This window comes from Heptranchias perlo, chromosome 38 (assembly GCF_035084215.1).
Source record: "Heptranchias perlo isolate sHepPer1 chromosome 38, sHepPer1.hap1, whole genome shotgun sequence".
Lineage (NCBI taxonomy): Eukaryota > Metazoa > Chordata > Chondrichthyes > Hexanchiformes > Hexanchidae > Heptranchias > Heptranchias perlo.
Window position 1 is genome coordinate 14,165,160 of NC_090362.1, and position 24,356 is coordinate 14,189,515.

General features: G+C 43.3%; 2 protein-coding genes across 5 annotated transcripts in view; one reads left to right on the top strand and one right to left on the bottom strand.

Annotated features, from left to right (window-relative positions):
• Window positions 1–24,356, top strand: part of ttc23 (tetratricopeptide repeat domain 23) — a 64,530-nt gene that overhangs the window by 34,095 nt on the left and 6,079 nt on the right. The window contains exons 10-13 of one of the 4 annotated variants that reach the window (XR_010958637.1): window positions 1,933–2,015; window positions 3,933–4,229; window positions 17,827–17,984; window positions 22,111–22,491. Coding sequence is in view for 1 of the 4 variants with exons in the window: in XM_067973503.1 (XP_067829604.1) it covers window positions 1,933–2,015; window positions 3,933–4,059 (210 nt within the window). In the remaining 3 variants the exon portion in view is untranslated. Of the gene's footprint in view, window positions 1–1,932; window positions 2,016–3,932; window positions 9,138–17,826; window positions 17,985–18,377; window positions 20,721–22,110; window positions 22,492–24,356 lie in introns of those variants that run through there. The other 3 variants (XR_010958638.1, XR_010958639.1, XM_067973503.1) reach the window with 3 other exon arrangements.
• On the bottom strand, window positions 6,084–24,163 carry synm (synemin, intermediate filament protein). Its single transcript, XM_067973502.1, has 4 exons — window positions 23,211–24,163; window positions 16,451–16,575; window positions 12,973–13,040; window positions 6,084–12,122 (listed from the first exon to the last, which is right to left on the bottom strand). The coding sequence occupies exons 1-4, from the start codon at window positions 24,000–24,002 to the stop codon at window positions 9,418–9,420; spliced, it is 3,690 nt and encodes a 1,229-aa protein (XP_067829603.1). The 5' UTR covers window positions 24,003–24,163; the 3' UTR covers window positions 6,084–9,417.

The window sequence follows — 24,356 nt, forward strand, 5'->3', positions numbered from 1 at the left end:
CGGAGAGGGTTGATGAGGGTAGTGTGGTTGATGTGTATTTGGACTTTCAAAAGGCATTTGATAAAGTACCACATAATAGACTTATTAGCAAAATCAAAGCCCATGGAATTAAAACGACAGTGGCAGCAAGGATACAAAATTGGCTCAGGGACAGAAAGCAGAGAGTAGTGGTGAAAGGTTGTTTTTCAGACTGGAGGGAAGTATAGTGGTAGAACCGTGGTGTTCCCCAGGGGTCAGTGTTAAATTGTATCTCTTTGATATATATTAACGACTTGGACTTGGGTATAGAGGGTATAATTTCAAAGTTTGCAGATGACACGAAACTCGGAAATGTTGTAAACAATGTGGAGGATAGTAACAGACTTCAGGAGGACATAGATAGACTGGTGAAATGGGCGGACACATGGCAGATGAAATTTAATGCAGAGAAGTGTGAAGTGGTAGGAGGAATGAGGAGAGGTAATATAAACTAAATGGTACAATTCTAAAGGGGGTGCAGGAACAGGGAGACCTCGGGATGCATATACACAAAATTTTGAAGGTGGCAGGATAAGTTGAAAAGACTGTTAAAAAAGCATATGGGACCCTGGGCTTCGTTCACCTGAGGAAGGAGGTAGCCTCCGAAAGCTTGTGAATTTCAAATAAAATTGCTGGACTATAACTTGGTGTTGTAAAATTGTTTACATTTATTCATAGAGGCATAGAGTACAAAAGCAAGGAAGTTATGGTAACCCTTTATGAAACACTGGTTATGCCTCAGCTGGAGTATTGTGTTCAATTCTGGGCACCACATTTTAGGAAGGATGTCAAAGCCTTGGAGAGGGTGCAGAGGAGATTCACTAGAATGGTACCAGGGATGAGGGACTTCAGTTATGTGGCGAGACTGGAGAAGCTGGGATTGTTCTCCTTACAAGAGAAGATTAAGGGGAGCTTTGATAGAGGTGTTCAAAATCACGAACGGTTTTGAAAGAGTGAATAAGGAGAAACTGTTTTCAGTGGCAGACGGCTCGGTAACCAGAGGACACAGATTTAAGGTTATCGGCAGAAGAGCCAGAGGTGACATGAGGAAACTTTTTTTTACGCAGCGAGTTGTAATGAGCTGGAATGCACTGCCTGAAAGGGCGGTGGAAGCAGATTCAGTGGTGACTTTTAAAAAGGAATTGGATAAATACTTGAAGGGAAAAATTTACAGGGCTATGGGGAAAGAGCAGGGGAGTGGGATTCATTGGATAGCTCTTTCAAAGAGCTGGCACAGGCATGATGGGCCGAATGGCCTCCTTCTGTGCTGTACCTACTATGACACTATGTTGGACTTGGCCGCGGCTGTAATACCCTCCACGGTTGAATATCCTTTCAACCCTCACTGTCCAATCCAATACAACAACAATTTGCATTTATAGAGCACCTTTAACATCCCAAGGCGCTTTACAGGAGCGTTTTCAGAAAATTTGACACCGAGCCTCATAAGGAGATATTAGAACAGATCAAAGGGGTAGGTTTTAAGGAGCATCTGAAAGGAGAAGAGAGAGGTAGAGGTTTAGGGAGGCAATTCCAGAGCTTAGGGCCTAGGAAGCTGAAGGCACGGCCGCCAATGGTGGAGCGAAAGAAATCGGGAATGCACGAGGCCAGGGTTGGAGGAGCGCAGAGATCTCGGAGGGTTGTAGGGCTGGAGGAGGTTACGGAGATGGGGAGGGGCGAGGCCATGGACTGACGAATAGCTGGGGTACAGAGGCCCTGTTAATGCCGGTGGAAATACACATCAGCAAGAGTCAGCACCTCCGGGAGAGGAGAAGAAAAACTGGAAAACAAAAGGATCTGTTAAAATTTGCATTTTGCCATCCAGTTGCAAGCAGAAAATGTGCTGACGCAGTGTGACTGAAATTAGCTGAATGTAGAGTTCTAATTAAATACTTTAATCTCTCTGTTTGGCAGTGCCTGGGAATTCAGACCTTTCTGTATGGTTCACAACACAAAAAGACAAGAGAGACCCAGCAAACAGTCAAACTCTTATCCAAGTAAGTGACGCCTCAGTGACCATCGAAACAATGACCCGAGCTGGCTGAAGCTATTGGGAACTTACTAGAAAGTTGCCGAACTGCTTCGTTAACTACTGCATTGCCACACGGCCTGTAATAGTCGCAACAATAATTTTAATGGCTCTCCCGATCGCTTGGTTGGCATTAGCCTAAAACTGAGCCATGCAGATCAGAATGTTCCATCCCGAGTTTGTGCTGAATCAACTGATCTCAGCCAGGCTAATGGGGGGGGGGGGGCGGGGGGGCGCAACAGCGGGGCTCTGATGTCTCTGGACTTCAGGAGCAGAGCAGTCAGCCAGGGTCCCTGCTCCTGATCTATCCGGTGACTCCCGCTGGGGAAAAATGCATGTGTGTAGGGATGATGAGTGAGGACAGGATCGGACCCGGCTGCGACGCTCACTTGTCTAGCTCACAAGTGCGGAAAGCCCACTTTGAGTGAGATGCTCGGGGAAGGGGAGGCCTGGTACCCGTGTAACCCATATCTCAGCACTAGTCAGTAACGTCAGGAGAGGGGGCAAAAAAAAAGCTACAATCATTTTTCCCTGGGGAAATAACGACCAGACAAGCTGTTTTAGTGATGTTGATTGAGGGATAAATATTGGCCAGGACACCGGGGCGAACTCCCCTACTCTTCTTCGGAATGGTGCCATGGGATCTTTTACGTCCACCTGAGAGGCTAGACGGGGTCTCGGGTAACCATCCTATCCAAAAGACGGCATCTCCGACAGTGCAGCACTCCCTCAGTACTGCACCGGCGTGACGGCCTAGATTTTGTGCTCTAGTTTCTGGCATGGGACAACACGTAGGCCTTCGTAGGGCAAATTCTGATATTACCAAAAACCTCCAGATTACTGATTTCCTACAACTCTTATTATTGCAGTGTGAGCTAGACCGAGCTCCTATTTTTCCAGCCCTCTGGTGTTCTTATTCCACAGTTTTTAGCAGAATTTTTCCAGGGGATTCAGACCTGGGTAATATTTTCCGAGTTATTTCCTGCTGACCTTGGAGCAAGTTCAGTTCCTGTCAGAAATCACCTCCCTGCTCTTAGGCTCAGTGTCTCCTGCCATTGTTCAAAATTCTATAGTTAGCATCATATGATCAAGAGGAAAATGTTACAGGCTCCAGATGTTGCAAACTGCAGATGTTACTGGCTGCCCCGGTGGCTCAGCTGGTAAAGACACTGCCTGATATGGCACTGAGCCATTCAGATACCAGGTTCGATCCATAATCTCAAGTAGGGTAGTACTTGGGGGTGCTATGGTTGGGTTTAGATCTCGTGGGCAAGGAAATCTGACAGGGTTCCCGCTCCCAATAACTCCAGCTGAAAGTACGCATGCATGGATGTCTGCTAATTACAGGCTGTGATGCCCTCCTACAACGGAATAGCCTGCCAGCACTCACCCTTGAGAGCTGTATGTGACGGGTAGCCACTTTGGGAGGTACAGGAGGGCCAGGGATATTATACCCTGGCATGTGTTAGCGCCTGCAAGGCAGAAATGGACAAAGCTGGACAGAAAAAAACATTTTTAAAAATGACATTTTCATAGAATCATACAGCACAGAAGGAGGCCATTTGGCCCATCATGCCTGTGCCAGCCCTCTGAAAGAGCTACCAATTAGTCCCACTCCCCCGCACTTTCCCCATAGCCCGCCATATTTTTCCTTTTCATGTATATATCGAATTCCCTTTTGAAAGTTATTATTTAATCTGCTTCCACCGCCCTTTCAGACAGTGCATTCCAGATCATAACTCACTGCGTAAAAAAAAATTCTCCTCATCTCACCCCCTGGCTTTTTTGGCAATTACCTTAAATCTGTCCTCTCATTTTGACCCAGATATCTGGCTTACGTTGGGAATGTTTCGTTAAACCATTTGTTCATTGTATTTTTCGACAGGTCTCCAGAGGTGGCTCTGACAGAAGGGAGGACCGGAGCCAATCATTTAAAGCAGAGGCCTCTATTTTGTGCTGTGGTACCAAATCACAGTACGTCGGGAGGGACCAAAGCAAACACCTGTGACTGACTGATCTGTTCAGAATGTTGCCTTGGGTGCTAGGAAGGAGCGCAGCACCCTGGCCCACCCTTGCCTCCCCTCAAAATAACGTTTGAGTGTTTATTGTGTTGCTGGATGCTCGGTATATTCTGTGAACATAAGAAATAGGAACAGGCACTTCGAGCCTACTCCGACATTCAGTAAGATCATGGCTGATCTACGTGGTAGAGCATTGTTACTTTTTGGTGTTTTTATTCTGATTTATAGCTTTGTTAATTGTTTTTTTTTTAAATGGATTTTTTTCCTCTGTTGCTCCCAGTTTAGGTATAACATAGGTTTACATTGCCCCAACAATGTGCCTTAACCTCAGCCTTAGTCAACATCTGTATCTTACTGAAAACCTTGTCTGCACACACATGTTTCCAAAACCTTACTTACTGTTGTCTCCTTTTTGTCACACCTTTTTATCAACTTTTTCTGTTATAAATTCCAGTGACCACATTTAAAATGGAAATTTATGAAATCTAACCTTTCTATTTCTTGTATCCTCCACCCTTGTGGCCTCATTAATAATGGTGATGACACCATTAGGATCAGTCGAGGGAACTGGAAGCTGATCAAGTTCTTTTTACTTGGTTCCCAGCTAACCCTGCACTCCGCAGAATCCCAGAGGTGAAAGGACTTTTTTTTTTCTTTCCACACCAACTTTTTCCGTCCATTTCCCCACTCCGCACCACCCGCCCCCCCCACCTCGAATGTATTGATGGGGTACAGTTCCATGTTATCGCACAAAAGTGGCCGTCCTACGTGTGTGAGTCTTGACCAGCTGTTCTACCATCGAGGATGTCACAGCCAAATCCAATCCTGTAACGACAGTCTTCTAGCCAATTGTGACGGTTCATTTCCTAGGTTTACATAGTTAAACGTAACTTTTCACAGGATCATGTAGAAAAAAAAACCAACACTGAGCTATGTAGACCATAAAGGTCCCAGGTTCAATTCCCAACCTTTGCCGAGTTAGCAAGGGTAGCAGTTGTGGTGCTATAATTGGCCTCACTGCCCCTGGCTTAGGGAAAAGGAAAAAGCCTGGGACTGTACAACTGAATATGTAGTGAGATGTGGGCTTATTAAATAATCTCACCTCTCTGCCTTGTGTAAGTGAAACTACTTGAAGTCTTAAGTTGTTGATATAACGTTCCCAAGATCTAGATTATAACATCCTACTAATTCTGTGGTGCTGCTATAATGGGGAAGTTCAAGGATGTGCAGGGAACAGCTGGAGCACTTCAAAATATGGTTGTGATGATTTGAAATGTTTTGAAGCCACTGTCTCCATAGTAACAATGTTATACTGTAGCTAAACCCATGGATGAATGAGTGCTGTTTGTAGCTTTCCAAACGGACACATTTTCCATTCTAGCGATAATTTAATATTCAGCAGTCATCTTTTAGTGAAGCAGTGGTACAGATTGGAGGTAATTTCTTCACTTACAATATCCACTACATGACCTTTAAAAATACACAGTACTTTGGGCCATTTGTTCCCCACTAAACGTTGCTCTCAAGGTGAGACTGAGGAATGGAACGATTCCCATTTCAGGCACGCAGGCTTGGAAATTCCATAGGGGTTCTCACGATCTCTCGGAGACTGTGAGAACCCCCACGGAATTGCAGGGCCTCGGTGTCAGCATCAAGCCCCCCCCCATAGATAGCACGGTTAGATGTGGAGTGAAGCTCCTTCTGCTCCACCGTAACAAGGTGCCTCACTCCCACCTCATAAGAGCACCCCCTAGTGCACCGGTTGATATTGTTCCAATTCCCACACCAGGCATCCGACAACCCTTCTGAGTGAGATTGCCAATTTAATGCCAAATTGTGGCAGTTTTGTGCTGTGTACATGTGGCCAAAATTATTCCATAGCCTCACTGTGAGAGGAAACTTTCATCCCATCAGTCTGGGCTGAGTTGGGACTGAACCACTGAGAAGTGTCTTAGTGTCCTAGCTGATCGCAGTACAGGAGCATGTAATACAGTAATTTTAAAAAGAAAACTGGATTCTAGAATTTTCTCATGTTTTACTGTTAAGTTAAAACATTTTACAAAAGAATACAGGAAACAAAGCAGCAAAATTGTATATATTTAGCCAGAGAATAACTGCGGCTATAACGTGTACATCAACTCTAAATGACCATCTCCAGCTTAGCCATTCCGTAACACTGTATTAAGTATCTCCACCGTAGTGAACTTTATCTCAGAAGAACTTAAAGGATTTCATTCTCAATATTCTTAGCAGCCTACGCTAGCTCTCAAATATCAATATGGCTGGGTTTCTTATCTCCAAACACAGCTACCAGCCTGCAGTCTATGAACCTTAACAACAGATACAAACGGCTCATTATAATGTATCCAGCACAAAAACAACCCTGGTATATTCTGGAGAAAAACATCACTTGTAATTTTCCCATTCTGATATCAGCACATGCACAAGGATAAACGTGTCATTAGCAACTAATGGCACCATTTGTTGTGTTGGGGTTTCTTGGCCAGTTTGCTCAGTTCATTCTCCTTTAGAGGTTGTAATGGGCACCAGTCACCCTCTTGCACGTCTCCCAAGGTTCTGCATGTGTGAACTTTGATGGTAAGCATCAGAAGGCTACTCAGTCATGGGGAGCATCAGAGCCAAGCTTGACCCTGTCTACGCCTGACTGCCACACATCAACGTTTTCCAGCAGGAGTAACTGGATAATCAGAAGTGGGAACCCTGGCTGGATTTCCCCTACCCCAACCCATAGATACTGAGGTTATCTGTAGCACCCCAGCTGAGATCAGCTAACTCAGCTCAGATGAGGGATAGATCTAGAAACCTTCTGCTCTGTATGCCTCAATTATTCATTGGCTATATCATCTGAGCCATGTTCTACTGTGGTTTTTAATGACTGACATGTTTGCTCATTAATCGACCCATCCTTTCATTATACCTCAGTAGCAACAACACTGCAGACCCTCACCAAATCCCTATCTAAGATCAGCACAGTTCAAGGATCAGCCTTCTGGTTTTTATGTATTGATTGTGGGAGAGCCAGACACTTAAAAATAACGATTTGAATGATTAGATTGGTTTATTTCTACATGATCCCAATATCTCAACTACGGGCAGTCCAGTCACGCTCGTCCTCAGTTTTAGATGCACACTCCTCGTAATACCATTTATGTGCCTACATACATTTATGTGTCAGCTTTGGCTCAGTAGTAGCACTTTCGCTTCTGAGTCAGACGGTCATGGGTTCAAGTCCCACTCCAGAGACTTGAGCACAAAATCTCGGCTGACACTCCCAGTGCAGCACTGAGGGAGTGCTGCGCTGTCGGAGGTGCCATCTTTCAGATGAGACGTTAAACTGAGGCCCTGTCCGCCCTATCAGGTGGAACTAAAAGATCCCGTGGTACTATTTCGAAGAATCTCCCCAGTGTCCTGGCCAATATTTATCCCTCAACCCACATAACTAAAAAACAGATTATCTGGTCATTATCACATTGTTTGTGGAACCTTGCTATGTGCGACTTGGCTGCCACATTTCCTACATTACAACTGAAAACACTTCAAAAGTACTCCATTGGTTGTAAAGCGCTTTGGGACCTCATGAAAGGTGCTAAATAAATGCAAATTCTTTCTTTACAACCTTAAAAGCGGTTCAGGTCATTTTGTGATACATCCCCTACCCATTCCTTATTCTACATAACAAAAACTTTCAAACCAAACTCTTGACACATCTACTCTGACCTTCCTGTGACAAGTTACTGATAAAAGCATCTAATCATCTAAACCGTTATTGAGTAGTTTTGATTCTTATTGATATACTAATCTTGCTTATAAATTATTAATAATAGTTCTATATTTGGCGTCTTGCATGCGAGTGATGCTGATACAGATGCAGGTTATACCTCCAGATATTAGGGAATGGAAAAGAAAGCAGGAAACTAAAATTGCAGCGGTGGTGTTCAAATATTCCACATGCACTTTTTTGGGAATTGTCGGGGAGCGGTGGGAATCATAAATCAAAGACTGAAGACCATTTTTAGCCTCTGTGAACTTAAAAAAAAAGCATGATTCTGAACACTGTAAACCCACAGGGAATAAGGCATGGAACATGCAGAATCTCTCAATGGAAGAAAATTTGAATTTTTAAATTATTAAGTTATTTTATATGGTAATCAATTTATTTTCTTATTGATAATAAGCTTAACTGCACTTTGTAACCAGGTGATGAAAATTTTAATCCTCAGAATACCAAGTTATTTCACCCAGCCACAATCAGGCTCCCGGTGCAATGCACATGGTACCTTGCCCTGTGATGGTGCTTTCAGATTTGACATTTTAAAACCATCTACGACGTGACCACAACAATCTTTAGACTGGGCCTCAAATGTTGAAATAAAACAGCCTTTGGAACTAATTCAGAGTTAATCAGAGGCCTGGTTTTTCAACGTGAGGCCCACCTCCAAAGCGGATGATGGGACCCAGGAGATGGAGGAGAAGAGAAAAATAAGGTAAAGGAGATGGAGCACGATTTGTTAGAAATAAAGTTATAATAAGAGATGAATGGAGAAGAGGAAAAATGAATACAAACCAAATGTAAGTTTGTTTTTTTAAAATTTAGATTATTAATGTTTAATTGCCCGTAACAGTAATATACCTGACATCTGAATATCTTTATTACTGTAATGTTTGAGCTGGAAAGTTTAAATAAAAATGGCTGGCCCAGAGGTGTTTGAAATTCTCCAGAACTACCAGTTTGCCTAATGATTAAACCATGCAGCACAACAATTTAATTTATAGCTAATTGTTTATAGCAAAACACGTTGACTGTTTGACTGTTATGCATTAAATAAGCGCTAAAATATTGCAAGACCTGTTAACTTGAAATTAGCTGCACACAGGCAGTTCTGTGGACACCTCAGATAAATCACTGCAATGTCAGTCAATCAGTCAATCCCCGGACAGTGATAACCTGTATCTTTGCCTCTCCCATCACTTCTGAAAAGTTATCAGTCAGCCAAAACTGTTTTATATCATACATAACCCTCCTGGTCGGCAAGGTTATTTGTAATTAATTATTTTCTACTTGGAATTGATTTCTGTGACATTATGAGACCTCAGATAATCAAAAGTGTCATAAGTATTTTTTTTAAAAACCACTCGCATAACATGTGTGGTTATAACCAGATAAATAACTTTCAAGCAGTGTATTATCAAAGCATAAAAGCATCTCATTACATTGAGACTGCATAACCTCTGCTCAGTGTGATTTATCCTCTAATTGTGTCTATTTTAACTTTTAAGCCTTTCAAAGGCTCTTTACAGCTCATCATCAGATTGAGGAAAGTCATCAGACTAATCTTCATCAAGGGACACAACAGCAACTTTTTGTTCACCGTGGACTACTTGTGTGATGCCTTCAGACACTACAATCCTGCGCGTTGTCAGTACATTTGGAGAAGCAGAGTATTGCATTAGTTCTGAATCAGAAGCTTGTAGATCTTTATCTCCAACTGCAGCAGTAACACCCATCTCATTGACACCTCTGCTCCCAGATTCCCATTCTTCACACCAATAAACATTATCATCCAGTCTCTTGCCATCTGTTCCTTCAGCCACTTCCTCCTGCTGAGTTATGAATGCCATACCTTCTTCATTGTCACCTCCAGTGGTGTGAATTGACATAATTCTGTTTACATTTGAGTGAAGGGTTACTGATGAATCAACAGGATCCGAGACTCTATGAATGAACTCTTCTCCATACATCTTACCTGTTGCCGTTTGAAACCAAGCACTTTGATCGTACTGGTCACCTTCCATTTCACTTGACTCAGTCATTTCATGAACAGTTACACCACCTGTATGATCTTGAGAACTTGTATATTCATCAGCATCTTCCACATCTCTTGCACTGGTCTCTTGCACAGCCATGGGATGCCCTTTATTATCTCCAACCTTTACTTTGATTCCACCTTCATCATTCAAAGCATCAACCATTACAAGACCTTTTCCACTCGATAATTCCTGTATTTGTTGCTGAGTATTAAGAAATTTTAGTCCAGACTCTATTTCATCTTCATTGTACTGTTCCATTGAATAAAAGTCTTCTGGGTCAAGGCTTTGTGACACATTCACTTCCGCCTCTATAGTGACAACGCCACTCTGAGAAGATTGTTGGACATTTTTAATATTAATTGATACGTTGTCAGATCCCTCTTGGATATCTCTAGTGAGTACAGAAAGCTCATCTCTCAGATTTTCCGGCACAGCCCCTTTCAGCTGCTCTAAAGCTCCTTTCAGTTTAAGTTTAGGATCCTCCATTTCCTTGTTCAGTAGTTGTACAATGGATGCTTGAACATCTTGCGGAACTTTAATTGATTCTTCAATTATGCGCGGTGCAAAGAGTTCTCTTGACAAGGAATCTTGCCGTGTGACTTTGGTCTGTTCAAAATTTTCTGTGCCTTCGTTATCTTGAAGGTTTTGCAACTTCATTTCTGTTTTATTTATTCCAAACAATTCTGCTTCTTCCTTAACTACTTCTTGTGCTTTTTCATTTGAAGAAGAAAAGCTAGTTGAGCTCTCCATGAACTTCTGCAACACCGGTTCTGTATTTGACAGCATTGTTTTCCTAAAGTCCTCAGCAGTCATTGTGATATTTAAGACTTCTTCATAGTTGTCATCTTTTCCTTCAAGATCATTCTCCTCTGTTCCTAAAGGTGATCCTAAAGACAATGGAATAGTTTCTGCAGGCGTAGAAGCGTCATCAGGTTCATCAGATCGTTCTGAGGTTTGCTCACTCACCTCAAAGTTTACTGATACTTTCCCTGGAGCTTCTCTTCCTTTAAAGCCTAGGCTGAGCAGTCCATCTATGAAGCTGTCTGTCTTGGACCCTGTTAAATGCTCCAAAGCCCCTTTCAGTTGAAGCTCTGGACTTTTGACATCCTTATTCAGCACTTCTTGAAGAGTGTGCTCATCCGCCACATCAACAGTTTCTTCTCTTCTTGACTGAATGGTGATTTCTGTTTTGGTTGTCCCATCATCCAGCACTTCCTTCTCCTCAATATGATAAGTGATAGCAGATTCTGGTGAAACATTAATTTTTTCCAAATCAGTGGGTTTTATAACCGTTTGAATGATGTCCCCAATTCTAATATTATTTGTCGAGGTCTCTTCTTTGGAGATAATAATTGCTTGATTATCATCTGGCTCCTCTGCAGAAGTTTTTGTCCCTATCTCCTCTACAGCTTTCATTGTAGGTTCCTCTTTGTTCTTTTCAGTGACGTTATCTGATTGGAAAATCATTGATGTTATTTCTCCACCTGCCTCTTCTTCTGTGGTACGGATGTATCTATCAGGGGTGATATGTGGCCCCACATTACTGAGGTCTACTTTGAATTCTACCTCTTTTGGAGCATGTTGGACTATTATCACACCCTTGGAAGGCTGTCTCTCATACTCTTCCTCTTTGGTTGGTTCAGTAGACCTGTTAAATTCATAATCTTCCACCTCACTCAAAGATTGCGGCAATTCATTTAAACTCTGAGATTTGACTTTGTTATCTTCATAATCTGAAACATCACTTTCATTATCATTGACTGACTCTTTGACACGTATCATGGATTTGTGCGTGGCGACTTCTGCGACATGCTCTTCCCCACGTGATAGCACTTTACTCTTTGAGTCAATCTTTTCTGGAAACACTTTGTGTTGAACTTGAGCTTCCTTCATTGTACTGTATGGGTCGTAAGGTGTTGGCGTAAACCTGGTAGCATCTCTGTAGGCATTTATTGGCCTTGCTGAAGAAGCTCCATTTTGAATTGATGAAGACAACTTGTCATCGGTACAAAGCAGATCTCCATCGGAGAAAGAACTATTAATAATCTTTTTCATAGATATTCCGGATGGAGCAGGTTTTGGTGTTATTCCTGTTTTGATAATAACAGTATCTCTCCTGAAGCTTGAAGGAATATCTATGTTGATTAGCTTCCATTTTTTTTCATCTAGAATGTCACGAGTTGGTCGTACCACAACACCGTATGTAGGTGATCTTGTGTCTGCGCCTGTTGAAATAATAAGCCATTTAATACAAGAGCCTGTTTCTACATTCGAAGACTTACCAAAAGCATTACTGATTTCAATGCTGATGAGAGAAAATTGCTCAATAAGTCAGGGAAGGCTCCTTCATGGACTACGTGAGAAAAAACACTGGCCAATGCTACACTAAGCTATACAGATCAGAAAGTCCCAGGTTTGATTCCTAGGCTGTGCTGAGTTAACTGATCTGAGCCAAGGTAGCAGTTAGGACACTACTAATGTCCTCAGTGCCCCTTGGTTAGGACAGGGGAAGGGGGAAAAAAAATCGGTCAGTTTTGTGAGGTACACAATAAATAAAAATTGACATTTTTTAATCCCCTTCTTCAGAAGGCACTGACTCATGTTGGAGTATAAGTCATCCTCTGATGCCTAACTCCATGACCATTCTTCATTTGTGAGTCCACTCAATGATTGTCGGCTTCACAACCGAGCCTGGCCCTGCCCTCACTCTGTGAGGAGTCACTAGATAGCAATCAGCAACAGTGGACTTTTCTCCTTCCTAGCCTAGAGCTGTTGAGGCCAATTATATCTCCCCTACTACAGGTCATTCAGCATAGACTAGGGTTCAAAACTGAGACCCGTTCATCAGTGTGACTTAAGCTCCACACTTAACCAACTCAGCCACTGGGGCCATTCCAGCAAATAGTTTCAAGAAAGTAGGACTTGGAGTGAGGAATAATTGCAGGTTGGATGCAAATCTATCTATATGAGTAATGTGAAGGATACTGTTCAGAAATTTGCATATTGTACTTAGCTAAAAAAAAACAGCGAGTCTGAGCAATCAGCAGTAATAAATCCTTTAAAAAATAGTTTCACCTTGTCTGGATTTTTGCAGCTGCTCCTCTAACCCCTGATGTTTGGCATGTTCTGCTTCTAATAAGGCCCTGTCAAGACAAGTAATCCCATGGTAAAGACAGTTAGTAAAAGGTTTACACATTAATTCCAGGCAGAGTAATTATACAGTGGAGTGTCTAAGAATGGTGTGATTATTAGGCAAGGATGGGGGCACATGCATCTCCAATAAGACCCACCCAGGGTTTGACAATAGACCCTCATCAAACTCCCCTGATGGTTCATGGCACTGCCCAGTACAGAACTGAGTCCACCAGCCCAAAGGTCTCATTTCTAGTCTGTGCTGAGTTAGCTCACCTCAGCCAGAATGGCAGAAGGGGTACAACAGTTAAGTTCAATACCTCTGGGCTAGGAAGGGGTGGGGTGGGGGAATATGCTCTCTTGCCCAAGTTGATCATTCTTCACGTGCTAACCTACACATTGAGTCTCAGCAGGTTTTCAGCCCCATTATTCTTCTCACCTGACATCCAGAAGTGTGTTCTTTCCAGCGTATAGGGGGCAGGAACAACGGTTGTTTTTGTTTTACCTCTTTTTAACCCAAGAGGTACTGATGCCAATTGTGGCACTGCAATCACCGCCCCAACTGAGATCATCTAATTCACCAGAGACTAGGGAATTGAACATGGGATCTTCTGGTTCATATGACTCAGTACCACACAGTGCAGTGCACTGATCCACTAGCTATCATCGAACCTCATATTCTGACTTTTACAAGTGACTCATTTCTTCCCCCCCCCCCCCACCCTACCGCCCCAAGAACAGGAATGTTATTTTTCTTCTACAATCTGTCTTCGGTCAGGATACTAACAGTCTATGATCTAAGGAATGCCAGAATACTCGAGGATTCCTGGAACCCACACTTGATAGTTGTACTGTAAAGCTGAGGGATCTTGGTGAGGAGTGGCTGGATTGATGCTTCGAAGGCAAACAGAATGTCAAAAGGGGTTGAAAAGAGAAATAGCACTGAGCTCGAGCTGCATTTTCTAAAACAATGCTGGGAGTGTTTCTAATGCAGGGAGTCTGAGAGTGGAACAGTTTGCTAAGAGCTGGCACAGCTCAATGCAACTGTTGACCCATTTACTGGAGTGCAGTATGAAATCACCAGAAACTAATTCCAAGAAAAACACTTGATGCAGCATTTTGCAGTATAATATAGCAGTGGGAACAACAACATTTTGGCATTGTAATTTAAAAATGTAGATAAAGGATTTTAGACATTGGAGTTTTTTTTGGCCATTTCCCTTTTGTTTTCTTCCCAGTCCTGGAAGCATTACACAGAACCACATAGAATTTTACAGCACAGAAACAGGCCATTCGGCCCAATTGGCCCATGTCGATGTTTATGCTCCATCGACTATTAACAGTGTACAGTTTGGTCTTCCATGTGTTAACCTAGACAATGATGTTGGCAGGCTATTCAACGTGAAGGGTATCATGACTGAACCCAATTGTATTCTCCCCAATATCCATACAAACTCATTTCCCAGCAGGGGTCACTGGATAGTGATCAGGAACCCTGGCTGATTTAATCCTCGCCAGCCCAGGCACTGGGGCCAACTGTGGTGTTCCAATTGAGATAAGCTCATTCAGCAGAGACTATGGGTCACACCTGGGATCTTCTAATCTCTATGCCTCAGTGGCAGTGACCAGGTTTGAATAAAGAAATCATTCAATTGGCAGAATTGTTTTTCAAATATATGAAGTTAGCTCGGAATTTATTTCAGTGTAAGTGTTTTGTTTGTTGAATTTTTCTGTGTATCAAGGTGAGGGATATCAGTGCTGCATAGCAAAAATCTTTTCTATCTTTCATATCCAGTGTCAGTATCAAGCACTCTCAGGTTGGGAACAGGATAGGCCAGATCTAAAGCTCTCCCTCCCTTTTTGCCCCAGCAACATGCCTTAGCCGCAACTCAATCGAACACCTCTTATTGCACCAGTGTGAGCTGTTTTTTTCATTCCATGCGTAAGCCTCTATCACACTTCTAAGTGAGATTGCTAATTTGATGCCAAGTTACGAGCAGTTCTGTTTCATGAACCCATGCCCAGTAAGATTGAGACTGCCCCAAACACATTTCAAATAAGACTCCTACAGCCAGCATATCAGAAGAGACATCATTCCCATTAGTCTGGACTTAATTCCAACCCAAGTCCCAAGAGAAAAATCCCAGTTTTGCGAGCCTGCTACACCAAGCAGTCTGTTAATTGGGTGTTTCGTGACAATTGTTGACAATGTTATTTTAGTATTTCCAGAGGAGATTTCTCATATTAAAAAAAAACATATTTCAGTTTCCACTCCTCCAATATTTTCTTTTTTGATTTTAAGAGTATCTTAACTTGCTTCTCTGATGGACTCATGAAGGGGTGTCCAAACATTTGGTCTTCGTGGGCCCTGTAGATACATACTATGGAGCCTCAGGGGCTAAATATACAGTTTAAATCCACATAACTATTAATTTCCAATTATCTCAGGTTGCTGATACTAACAGATCTTGGTGTTCTGGTTTAAGAGGTACCCACCAATAAGGCAATGTTTAATTTGACGGCTCTGGACATATATAATATTGCTTTGGACTAGCAAGCCAAACATTTATACATCTTTGTGTTTTACTGGTTTCTAATGTCACTCTTTGAAAAGGTGGGATGGTAGTCGTTTTGTTTTTCTTTAAGGTATCCCTCCAATCCCAACAATTTCCCTTATTTCTGTAATGATCTAGTGGTTTATGTATTGAATACATTTGTTTCTGGGCTAGCCTGGCAAGTATCTGCTTTAACTCTCTATAAATCCCAATTCCGTCCAAGACTTGAATCCTGGTTTCCTAACTGAGGAAGCTCTTCCAGCACCTCCCTCCCACTCTTGAATAGAATAAAAGAAAAGGGTTGTAATCTGATAGGAAATAGTTATCATGCCTCTAGTATCCCCCCTCTTTGTTTTCATTGCAACCTTTCCTTTCCTTATTTCATTGATGCTACTATGGTCACTGCTCCTCTGAACTGTCCTCTTCTCTGCCAGAAATGCTCTTCCTCCTTCCTGAACTGTGTTGAGATCAAGACTCATCACACCATCTCCTCATCTCCTCTACCATCTCCAACTCTACCTCATTCTTTCCCCCTCAAAACTGTGGAATTCCTCATCTCCTTCAATCATCCCTTCCTCTTTTAAAACCAAAGTTTGGCATCACCTAATCACAACTGCCTGATTTACTTTGTCTTCTCTCTTGCTCTCTTCAGTCTTAGTGCTATCCTGCACTGTGGGCCTTGACCCTTCAATTAAAGAAAAGTCTCCATTAGCTGCAGGCCCTTATTGGTTCTTGACCTTGTACATCATGCATGTTGTTCAAATTCAAACTATTCGAATGACAAGTGGTCCAGATTTGAAGTTATACTCATTCCTGTTAACCATGATTCAAACCTACTGTCAAACAGTGTAAGATCAAAACATTACCTGTAGGTGGCAAGCTCAAGACTGAGTCCCATCTTCACCTGCATCAGCTGTTGTTGCTCTTTGAGATTAAGTGTAATGACTGATGTAAGATGTTGCTTTTCATCTTCCAGTAATTCAGTCGCCCTCTGTACACAACAACCAAGACACAGTAAGTGTTATAGTCCTGCATATACTGCAGTTCTTAATTCACTATCTAATCCAACACGATTGCTCACCAAGCGGCATGTGATACCAGGGATGAGGGACTTCAGTTATGCGCAGAGACCGGAGAAGCTGGTATTGTTCTCCTTAGAGCAGAGAAAATTAAGGGCCGATTTAATAGGTGTTCAAAATTATGAGCAGAGTAACTAAGGAGAAACTGTTTCCACTGATAGGAGGGTCGGTAACCAGAGGACACAGATTTAAGATAATTAGCAAAAGAACCAGAGGGGAAGAGGAGGAGAAATGTTTTTGCACAGCAAGTTGTTATGATCTGGAATGTGCTGCCTGAAAGGGCGGTGGAAGCAGATTGAGTAGTAACTTTCAAAAGGGAATTGGATATATATTTGAAAAGGAAAATTTTCAGGGCTATGGGGAAAGAGCGGGGAGTGGGACTAATTGGATAGCTCTTTCAAAGAGCCGGCACAGGCCTGATGAGCCGAATGGCCTCCTTTTATGCTGTACGATTCGATATCTGAGACTGATGAATGGAAAGATTTAATGAAGTGTAAAGGAAGCAAATAAACTGACTTGATTTCTAATTACTGTTTCCCAAATTAAAAATGAAGATATAGGTGCCTCCGATGGCTGAGTTAGTAACTGCGTCAAGGAACTGTTCTGCGCTGACCAGGAAGAGCCCACATTTTATCCCTGCTCTTTCCCGTGTTTACCTGATACAAGCTGGTGGCAGTAGGAAAAAAAAAAGAACTTGCATTTATATAGCGCCTTTCACGATCTCAGGACGTCCCAAAGCATTTTACTGCCAATGCAGAATTTTTGAAGTGTAGTCACTGTTGTAATGTGGGAAATGCGGCAACCAATTTGTGCACAGCAAGGTCCCACAAACAGTAATGCGATAATGACCAGATAATCTGTTTTAGTGATTTTGGAGCACTAAACTGGGAAGTGTGGATATTGAGTGAGACACAACCGTGATGCTCCTGCCCCTTCCTCCATGATCATAACAGCCTGCCAATATAGCCTGTTTAGTCTCAAGCTTAAATGGCCATTTGGGTGAGCTAGCAGCAGGTGCCTGGCATCTGTGAAACTGTACCCAGCGTGAATTAGTGCTACTGCCCATCATTTAGTCTATTCGTAGCATTATAGTTTAGGTAAAAGGCTCCTTTTTTGGGATCATTTATCTAGTGTGCATCCTCAGCAAAACCTTATCTTTTCAGGTACCGCTGACAGATGTGAAGTTTCACTCAGCAATGGCGGGGCAGTCCAGCTCCTGGAGGCAGCGTTGAGAAGAGACACAAGGCTGATCCTTGATGTCAGAGGACTGCGTTACGAGCAGACTGGAGAAACTGGAGTCTCGAGAGGAGGTGACTAAGAGGTGAGCTTATCGAAGTATAGAAGATAATAAACAGTATGAAGAAGGTACAAACAGGGAGTTACTTCAATCTAAAATGCAAGAGTAGGACGAAGGGTTCAAAAACGCAAAAGACAAATTTAATATTGATATCAGGAAGATTTTCTTCGCTCAAACAGTGATCAACACTTGAAATGAACTTCAGGGTAGGGCAGTGGAAATGAAAATCTTGGTATCGTTTAAGGAACAACATTGGGAGGGCAACACGGTCTTTCTGGAAGAATAAGCTAAAATGGGCCAAATGGCTTTCGTTAAACATATTTATCTTTCACCATGACTGTCATCAGTGTTCTGTAATCACTATGTAATCATTCTGACAGAGCAAAGTGACTGTGACACATATTTCTTCCCAATTAGATGAAGGAGCCCACTGTTGCAAGAGACCTTGATCTGTCAGGATGGAATTTGCAACCAGCTGTTAAGGAGATTATAAAACAGTGCTCTAACACAGTGTGCATCTCAGTGTCCATCACATGTGGGAGACGTTCATTCAAAGTAATTGGGTCGGATTCAAACTCAAGTGCCAGAACACAGATGCCTGCTACATCTGGATGCCTTTTTCGGCCTGATGTTTTTGCACTAATTTACCTTTTACCATCAGGAGTCCCCCCACCACAGCTCAGTTGGTAACTACTCTGCCTTGTGAGGCACCAAGCCACACAGACCAGACAGGTCCCAGTTCCAATCCCCAGTCTGTGCTGAGTTGGCTGAATTCAGCCAGAGCAGCAGCATCCCTGGACTAGCGAGGAGTTACAAAAAAAATCACCCCAGATCACTATTGAGTGGCGGCAACTATAGAAAGCATGGACGTCAGGCGAGGACAGGATTGGCTTGGCTGTGAACCCCACTCCTCTTTCCCCCTCCCCACCCCTCAGTCACACAGCCTGCCAACATTCATTGCCTAGGCTCAGATATGAAGGCTGGCCACTTGGGCAGGCTAGTGGAGAGCTGCCAGTGTTCAGGGCGCTGTACCCAAGCAAGAGTCAGCATCTTCAGGGGACAAGGCGAGAAAATGAAAAACTTTTTTTTGCGGCCAGTGTCTACTCCCCAGACGAACACTTGGCTGCTGAGCACACACCAAACTGCAAATATCAGAGAAGACTGGCACTAAACTTGGGTCTCCTGGGCAAGAGTCCAACACTTCAGATCCAGGTCTACTGGGCTCCCATAACAATGAAAGATTTTAAACAAACAACGTTTTATTCTCTCTGTCCTTCTCTAAATATTACCTGAGTTCGGTATTGACTACTGGGAAATGTTGATGCTCTGCAAACTTCAAGTGCAAAATGGAATTGAACAGAAGTTGAGGAAGTGTGCATAAGCTGGGTTCGATTCCTGGTCTGTGCGGAGTTAGCTATTCCGAGCCAGGGCAGCAGCAGCAGGGGAGATACCCAAAGGCACTGAGGCCAATCATAAGGGAGGGAGGAAAAAAAAAATCTACCATTGTTTCAGCCCCTGATTGTATCCAATGCCTCCTGCTGGAAGGTGCTAGGGTAGGGAACCAGCTGAGGACAATATGGGGCTCAGTTGTGACTTCCTCAATGGTTAAATAGCCTGTCAACATTCACTCTTCAGGTTCACATCTGAAGGTATTTGGTGGCTTAGGCTGTCACCAACCGTTGATCCGCAGTCAGACCACCAACACCTGTGGAACCGGACTCAGACCGCTAGTGTCTAAGGGACTGCAGACTCAGGATGGGCCCTAACTCTGGATTTACACTACACCTTTGGCATTGGTATAAAGCAAAAGTGACTTAGGCTCAGTTGGTGGGACTCTTGCCCCAGGGTCAGATGTTGTTGGTGCAAGCCCCACCTCAGGACTTGGGCACATTATCTAGGCTGACACTCCTTTGTCGGGCTGACGGCTTGCTGAGTTGTCGGAGATGCTGTCCTTTAACCTGAGGCCCTGTCACTCCCACCAGGCAGCAAGAAGGTGCATCCTTGTTGTGCTGGAGCCCCAACACCCTCTATAACAAGCATGTGGTCAGTGCATGTGGGACATTCTGCCAATCTAAGCATGTAGAGGCTGCTCGTGGAGTGGTGAAAACACCAGATGATATGGGACCTCTTCCTGTGGGCTGGGCTAGCCTCCCCACTCCCCCGAGCTTCCATAACTGGGGCAGCCTTGCTGAGCAGATAGTTCCTGGCAACTTGCACGACATCAACAACTTGCATTTATATAGCGCCTGTAACGTAGTAAAATGTCCCAAGGCACTTCGTGGGAGCGTAATCAGACAAAATTTGGTACCGAGTCACATGACATAGGACAGGTGACCGAAAACTTGGGCAAAGAGGTAGATTTTAAGGAGCGTCTTAAAAGGAGGAGAGGTGGAGAGGCGAGAGGTTTAGGCTACTGCTATAGCCTACCTCGTCCAGCCCTCCCCCATCTCACTGCAAGATCGAGTCCCCTGCTCAAGGATGACCCCCAACCTTATCATCAAACTACCCTTCACTCTAATGTCTAGAACCATGTAACTTTGTATTAACTTCACTGCACTTACACAAATATTCTGAAATGTGTATTATATTGAGTTCGGTATGAAGCATTGCGCTGAGACTGTGGAAACTTTTTACAGAAAATATTATCGAAGAACATAGTGAAAGAATAATGCAGTAAAAGATTAGAACACAGACCATCCTACACTGCCAAGCTGTTTATTCTTAGTGACCACAGCAAGTAGATCATTTATATTTCTTAAAAGGCTGCGTCAGCTTCACTAACATTGAATGGAACAAAAGCAGAATTAAGCGATTGTGATTCATTTTTTTTTTAAAACCTGAGCTCCTGCCCACCTGTTCAGGTGGATGTTAAAGATCCCACGTGAAGATGAGCAGAGAGTCCTCTTGGTGTGTAGGCCAACATTCCTCCCTCAGCCAAACATAAATTAATTGGTCATTCATCTCACTGGTGTTTGTGGAACATTGTGCTGTGCAGAGGATGGCTGCGGTGCTTACCCATAACACAACATTAATTGCAGAGTATGTGACGCACTGTGGGACGCTTCTGAGAAAGGTGATAAAGTGCTATATAAATTAAAGTTCTTTTAATTTGAGGAAGTTCTGCTGTATAGCCCCAGAAAGTAAGCTATACACAACAGTGAGATGTCGAGCAGGGAATTTATTTCTTGCCGCTGCAATCTGCTTCAGTATTTACACAATAAAGGCCTTAACTTCACGGCTGTACAGAGCAGCCATTAATATGATACTTTAAATAATAATTTTTTAAAAAATCAATCTGTGTCTGATGGCTCAGTGGGTAAATGCACTGATAGGTGCACTGAGGCATGGAGGCTCGGAATATTCTACGTCAATTCCTGTCCTGAGCTGAGTTAGGTCATCTCAAACGGATGGTAATAGAGATGCTACAATCGACCTCAGCACCCGTGGGTTGAGGAGAAGGTAAAAAAAGGTCAGTCAGGGCTCCCACTCCTGATCACTATCCAATGATTCCCACTGGAAGACGCACGTTTGTGGATATGGGATGAGGCTAGGATCTGGCACAACTTCTCATGGCCCTCACAGTTGGATAGGCTGCGAACACTCATTACCTAGGTCCACACATGAAGAATGGTTACTTGGACATGACACTGAGAACCCGGGCTGAATCTTCCCCTTTCTGGCCCTGAGCATTTAGATCATTAGGGGTCAGCCTTGGCTCAGTGGGCAGTTCTCTCGCCTGAGTCTGAAGGTTGTGGGTTCAAGTCCCACTCCAGAGACTTGAACACAAAAGTCTAGGCTGACACTCCAGCGCAGCACCGAGGGAGTGCTGCGTTGTCAGAGGTGCCGTGTTTTGGATGAGACGTTAAATCGAGGGCACGTATGCCCTCTCAGGTGGACATAAAAGATCCCACGGCACTATTCCAAGAAAAGCAGGGGAGTTCTCCACGATATCCTGGCCAAACAAATTATCTGGTCTTTATCACAGTGCTGTTTGTGGGACCTTGCTGTGCACAAATTGGCTGCCGCGTTTCCTACATTAGAACAGTAACTACACTTCAAAAGTATTTAATTGGCTGTAAAGCGCTTTGGTATGTCCTGAGTTTGTGAAAAGCCCTGTATAAATGCAGGTTCTTCTTTTCGTTATTGGTAGTGCCCCAATCAGCTAACTCAACACAGACCGGGAATTGAATCTGCCTATCGGAGTTACAGACTGGATCGTGAATTTAACGATAGTGCCAATGGGGAAGCGTACTGATCTTCAACAACATTCACTTCACCCGTCGGTCACTCACAGCTGCCTTGAAAAATGAGTGACAACAGTTAACAAAATCACTATTGAAGCTGCTTTTGAAGGATTGGACTCCTTTGGCCCTCTTTAGTACCTCGGGGACTATTAATACCTGCACTGAACTTCCCTTAGCATGGGTCCAGCATGCCAAGAATCCTAAACACCTATGAGGTTTGAATGGAATGTGTGACTGCGGAATGTGTTTAGTCACAGGTTCATTTTTCCTTCCGAGCACTTCTCTAATAAAAGGTTGAGATTTTTTTAAAAAGAAATTGCCCCACTTTTCTCTTGACAGTACTGACTCATTGGCCTAAGGTTCCACGAGTGCTAGGTGCCCTCCAGGAGCTCACCGAAGCAGGTGTTCCGCCTGCGTGAGCCATCAGGCTATTCGACTGTGGAGAGCTTCACAGCCAAGCCGGATCGAGTTCTTACTCGACATTTACACGCCTCCATTTCCCAGCAGGGGTCCCCAGATAGTGATCAGTGATATTCCGCTCCCTTGTTGAGTTAATTCCAGGGCACTAGCTGCTACCCTAACTGACATCAGCTAAATCAACACAGCTAATACTAGATCCCGTGGCACCCTTTCGAAGGAGTTCTCCCGAGTGTCCTAGCCGATATTTATCCCTCAACCAACATCACTAAAAGAACAGATTATCTGGTTATCTCGTTGACCTCACAGATTATCTCATTGCTGTTTGTGGGACCTTGCTGTGGGCAAATTGGATGCTGCGTTTCCTACATTACAACAGTGACTACACTTTAAAAAAGTACTTCATTGGCTGTAAAGCGCTTTGGGACTTGCTGAGGTTGTGACAGACAATATATAAAAATACTATAAACTTAACAGACTTCCATGGAAATGAACAGGGAGAGATTATAACTTGAAACAACTCTAACCGTCTATTCACTTGACAAGTATACAGTTAAGTGTAATGGGCAGTGTTTCTAAATGTACTCACCTGATACTCCTTCACATCCACATCACGCTTCTGTTCAAATGTTAAAAAATCATTTTCCAGTTGATCTTGGAGATTACACTGATCTTCATATTCCTTCCTCAGAGCCTCTATCTCCCTAATCAAAAACACTCTCTCCTCGTTTAACTCTTCACCTCTCTCTCTGTCCTGCTGGATCGCAGTTTCAAGTTCCTCTATTTTACTCTTGTAGATCTCAAAACTTTCCTGCCACATTTCTGAAAATGCATGGGCATAATTTTCTAAGTCCTCTTCTGTCAATGGGGCTGCGTAATACCCTCGAGTAACAAGGGCCTGTGGAGGTCTCCTGATCTCTCTCATTTCTCTTTTTGCTTGCTCATGCTGAGCTTCTAAGATTTGACATTCTCCCTGTAGCTCGAAGACGTACTCCTTGAGAGTTGCATTTGTGGTTTCCGTCTGTTGAAGGGCCTTCTGATGCTCAGCCAGCTCTCTGCTTATGTTTTTACAAGCCGTTTGTTCGGTGCTGAGATGATTCTGTAGCTCCTGGATCTCTTGCCACAGGTTGTGTTGCTGCATTTCAGCTTTTGCTTTCTCGAACATCAGTTCTTTCAATTCCCATCTCATCTTCTTGATCTCCTCCAGATAAGCATTATTTCCTTCTGTCCTGCCCTCACGCCTTAAGTGCTGGATCTCGGTGGTGAGGAGTTGGTTTTCTTTCTCGAGTTGTCGGACCTTGGCAAGGTAGGACTCCAGGCGATAGTTGAGGTCTTGAAGCTGAGATTTTTCATGAAGAATCGTGGATCTGAATGGAAACATTTTTCCAGATTGTATTCCTGCTCCTGCTCCCTAATCTGTTTCTCTCACACAAGCTGAGTGCACTACTAAGCCTGTGTATTGTGTGAACTTATCTTATGATTCTCCTGCAGTAAAGGGAGAGACTGTTTGCATCTGTGTGTGTCTCTCTATTCAAGTGCTAACAGGTGGTACCAGCTATAAAGGGGGAGGTACAAACTTTGAGTCATTGGGAACTCTTTAACTCACTCAGAACTCCAGCAACTGGTTCAGCTGCAGTTCTGACCCCTTGTGGCCAGAAGTGATAATATTAACAAATCAGCAGAGTTCGGAAGCATATTTCTGGAGTTGCCAAATTGAAATTCTTGACATTCAATT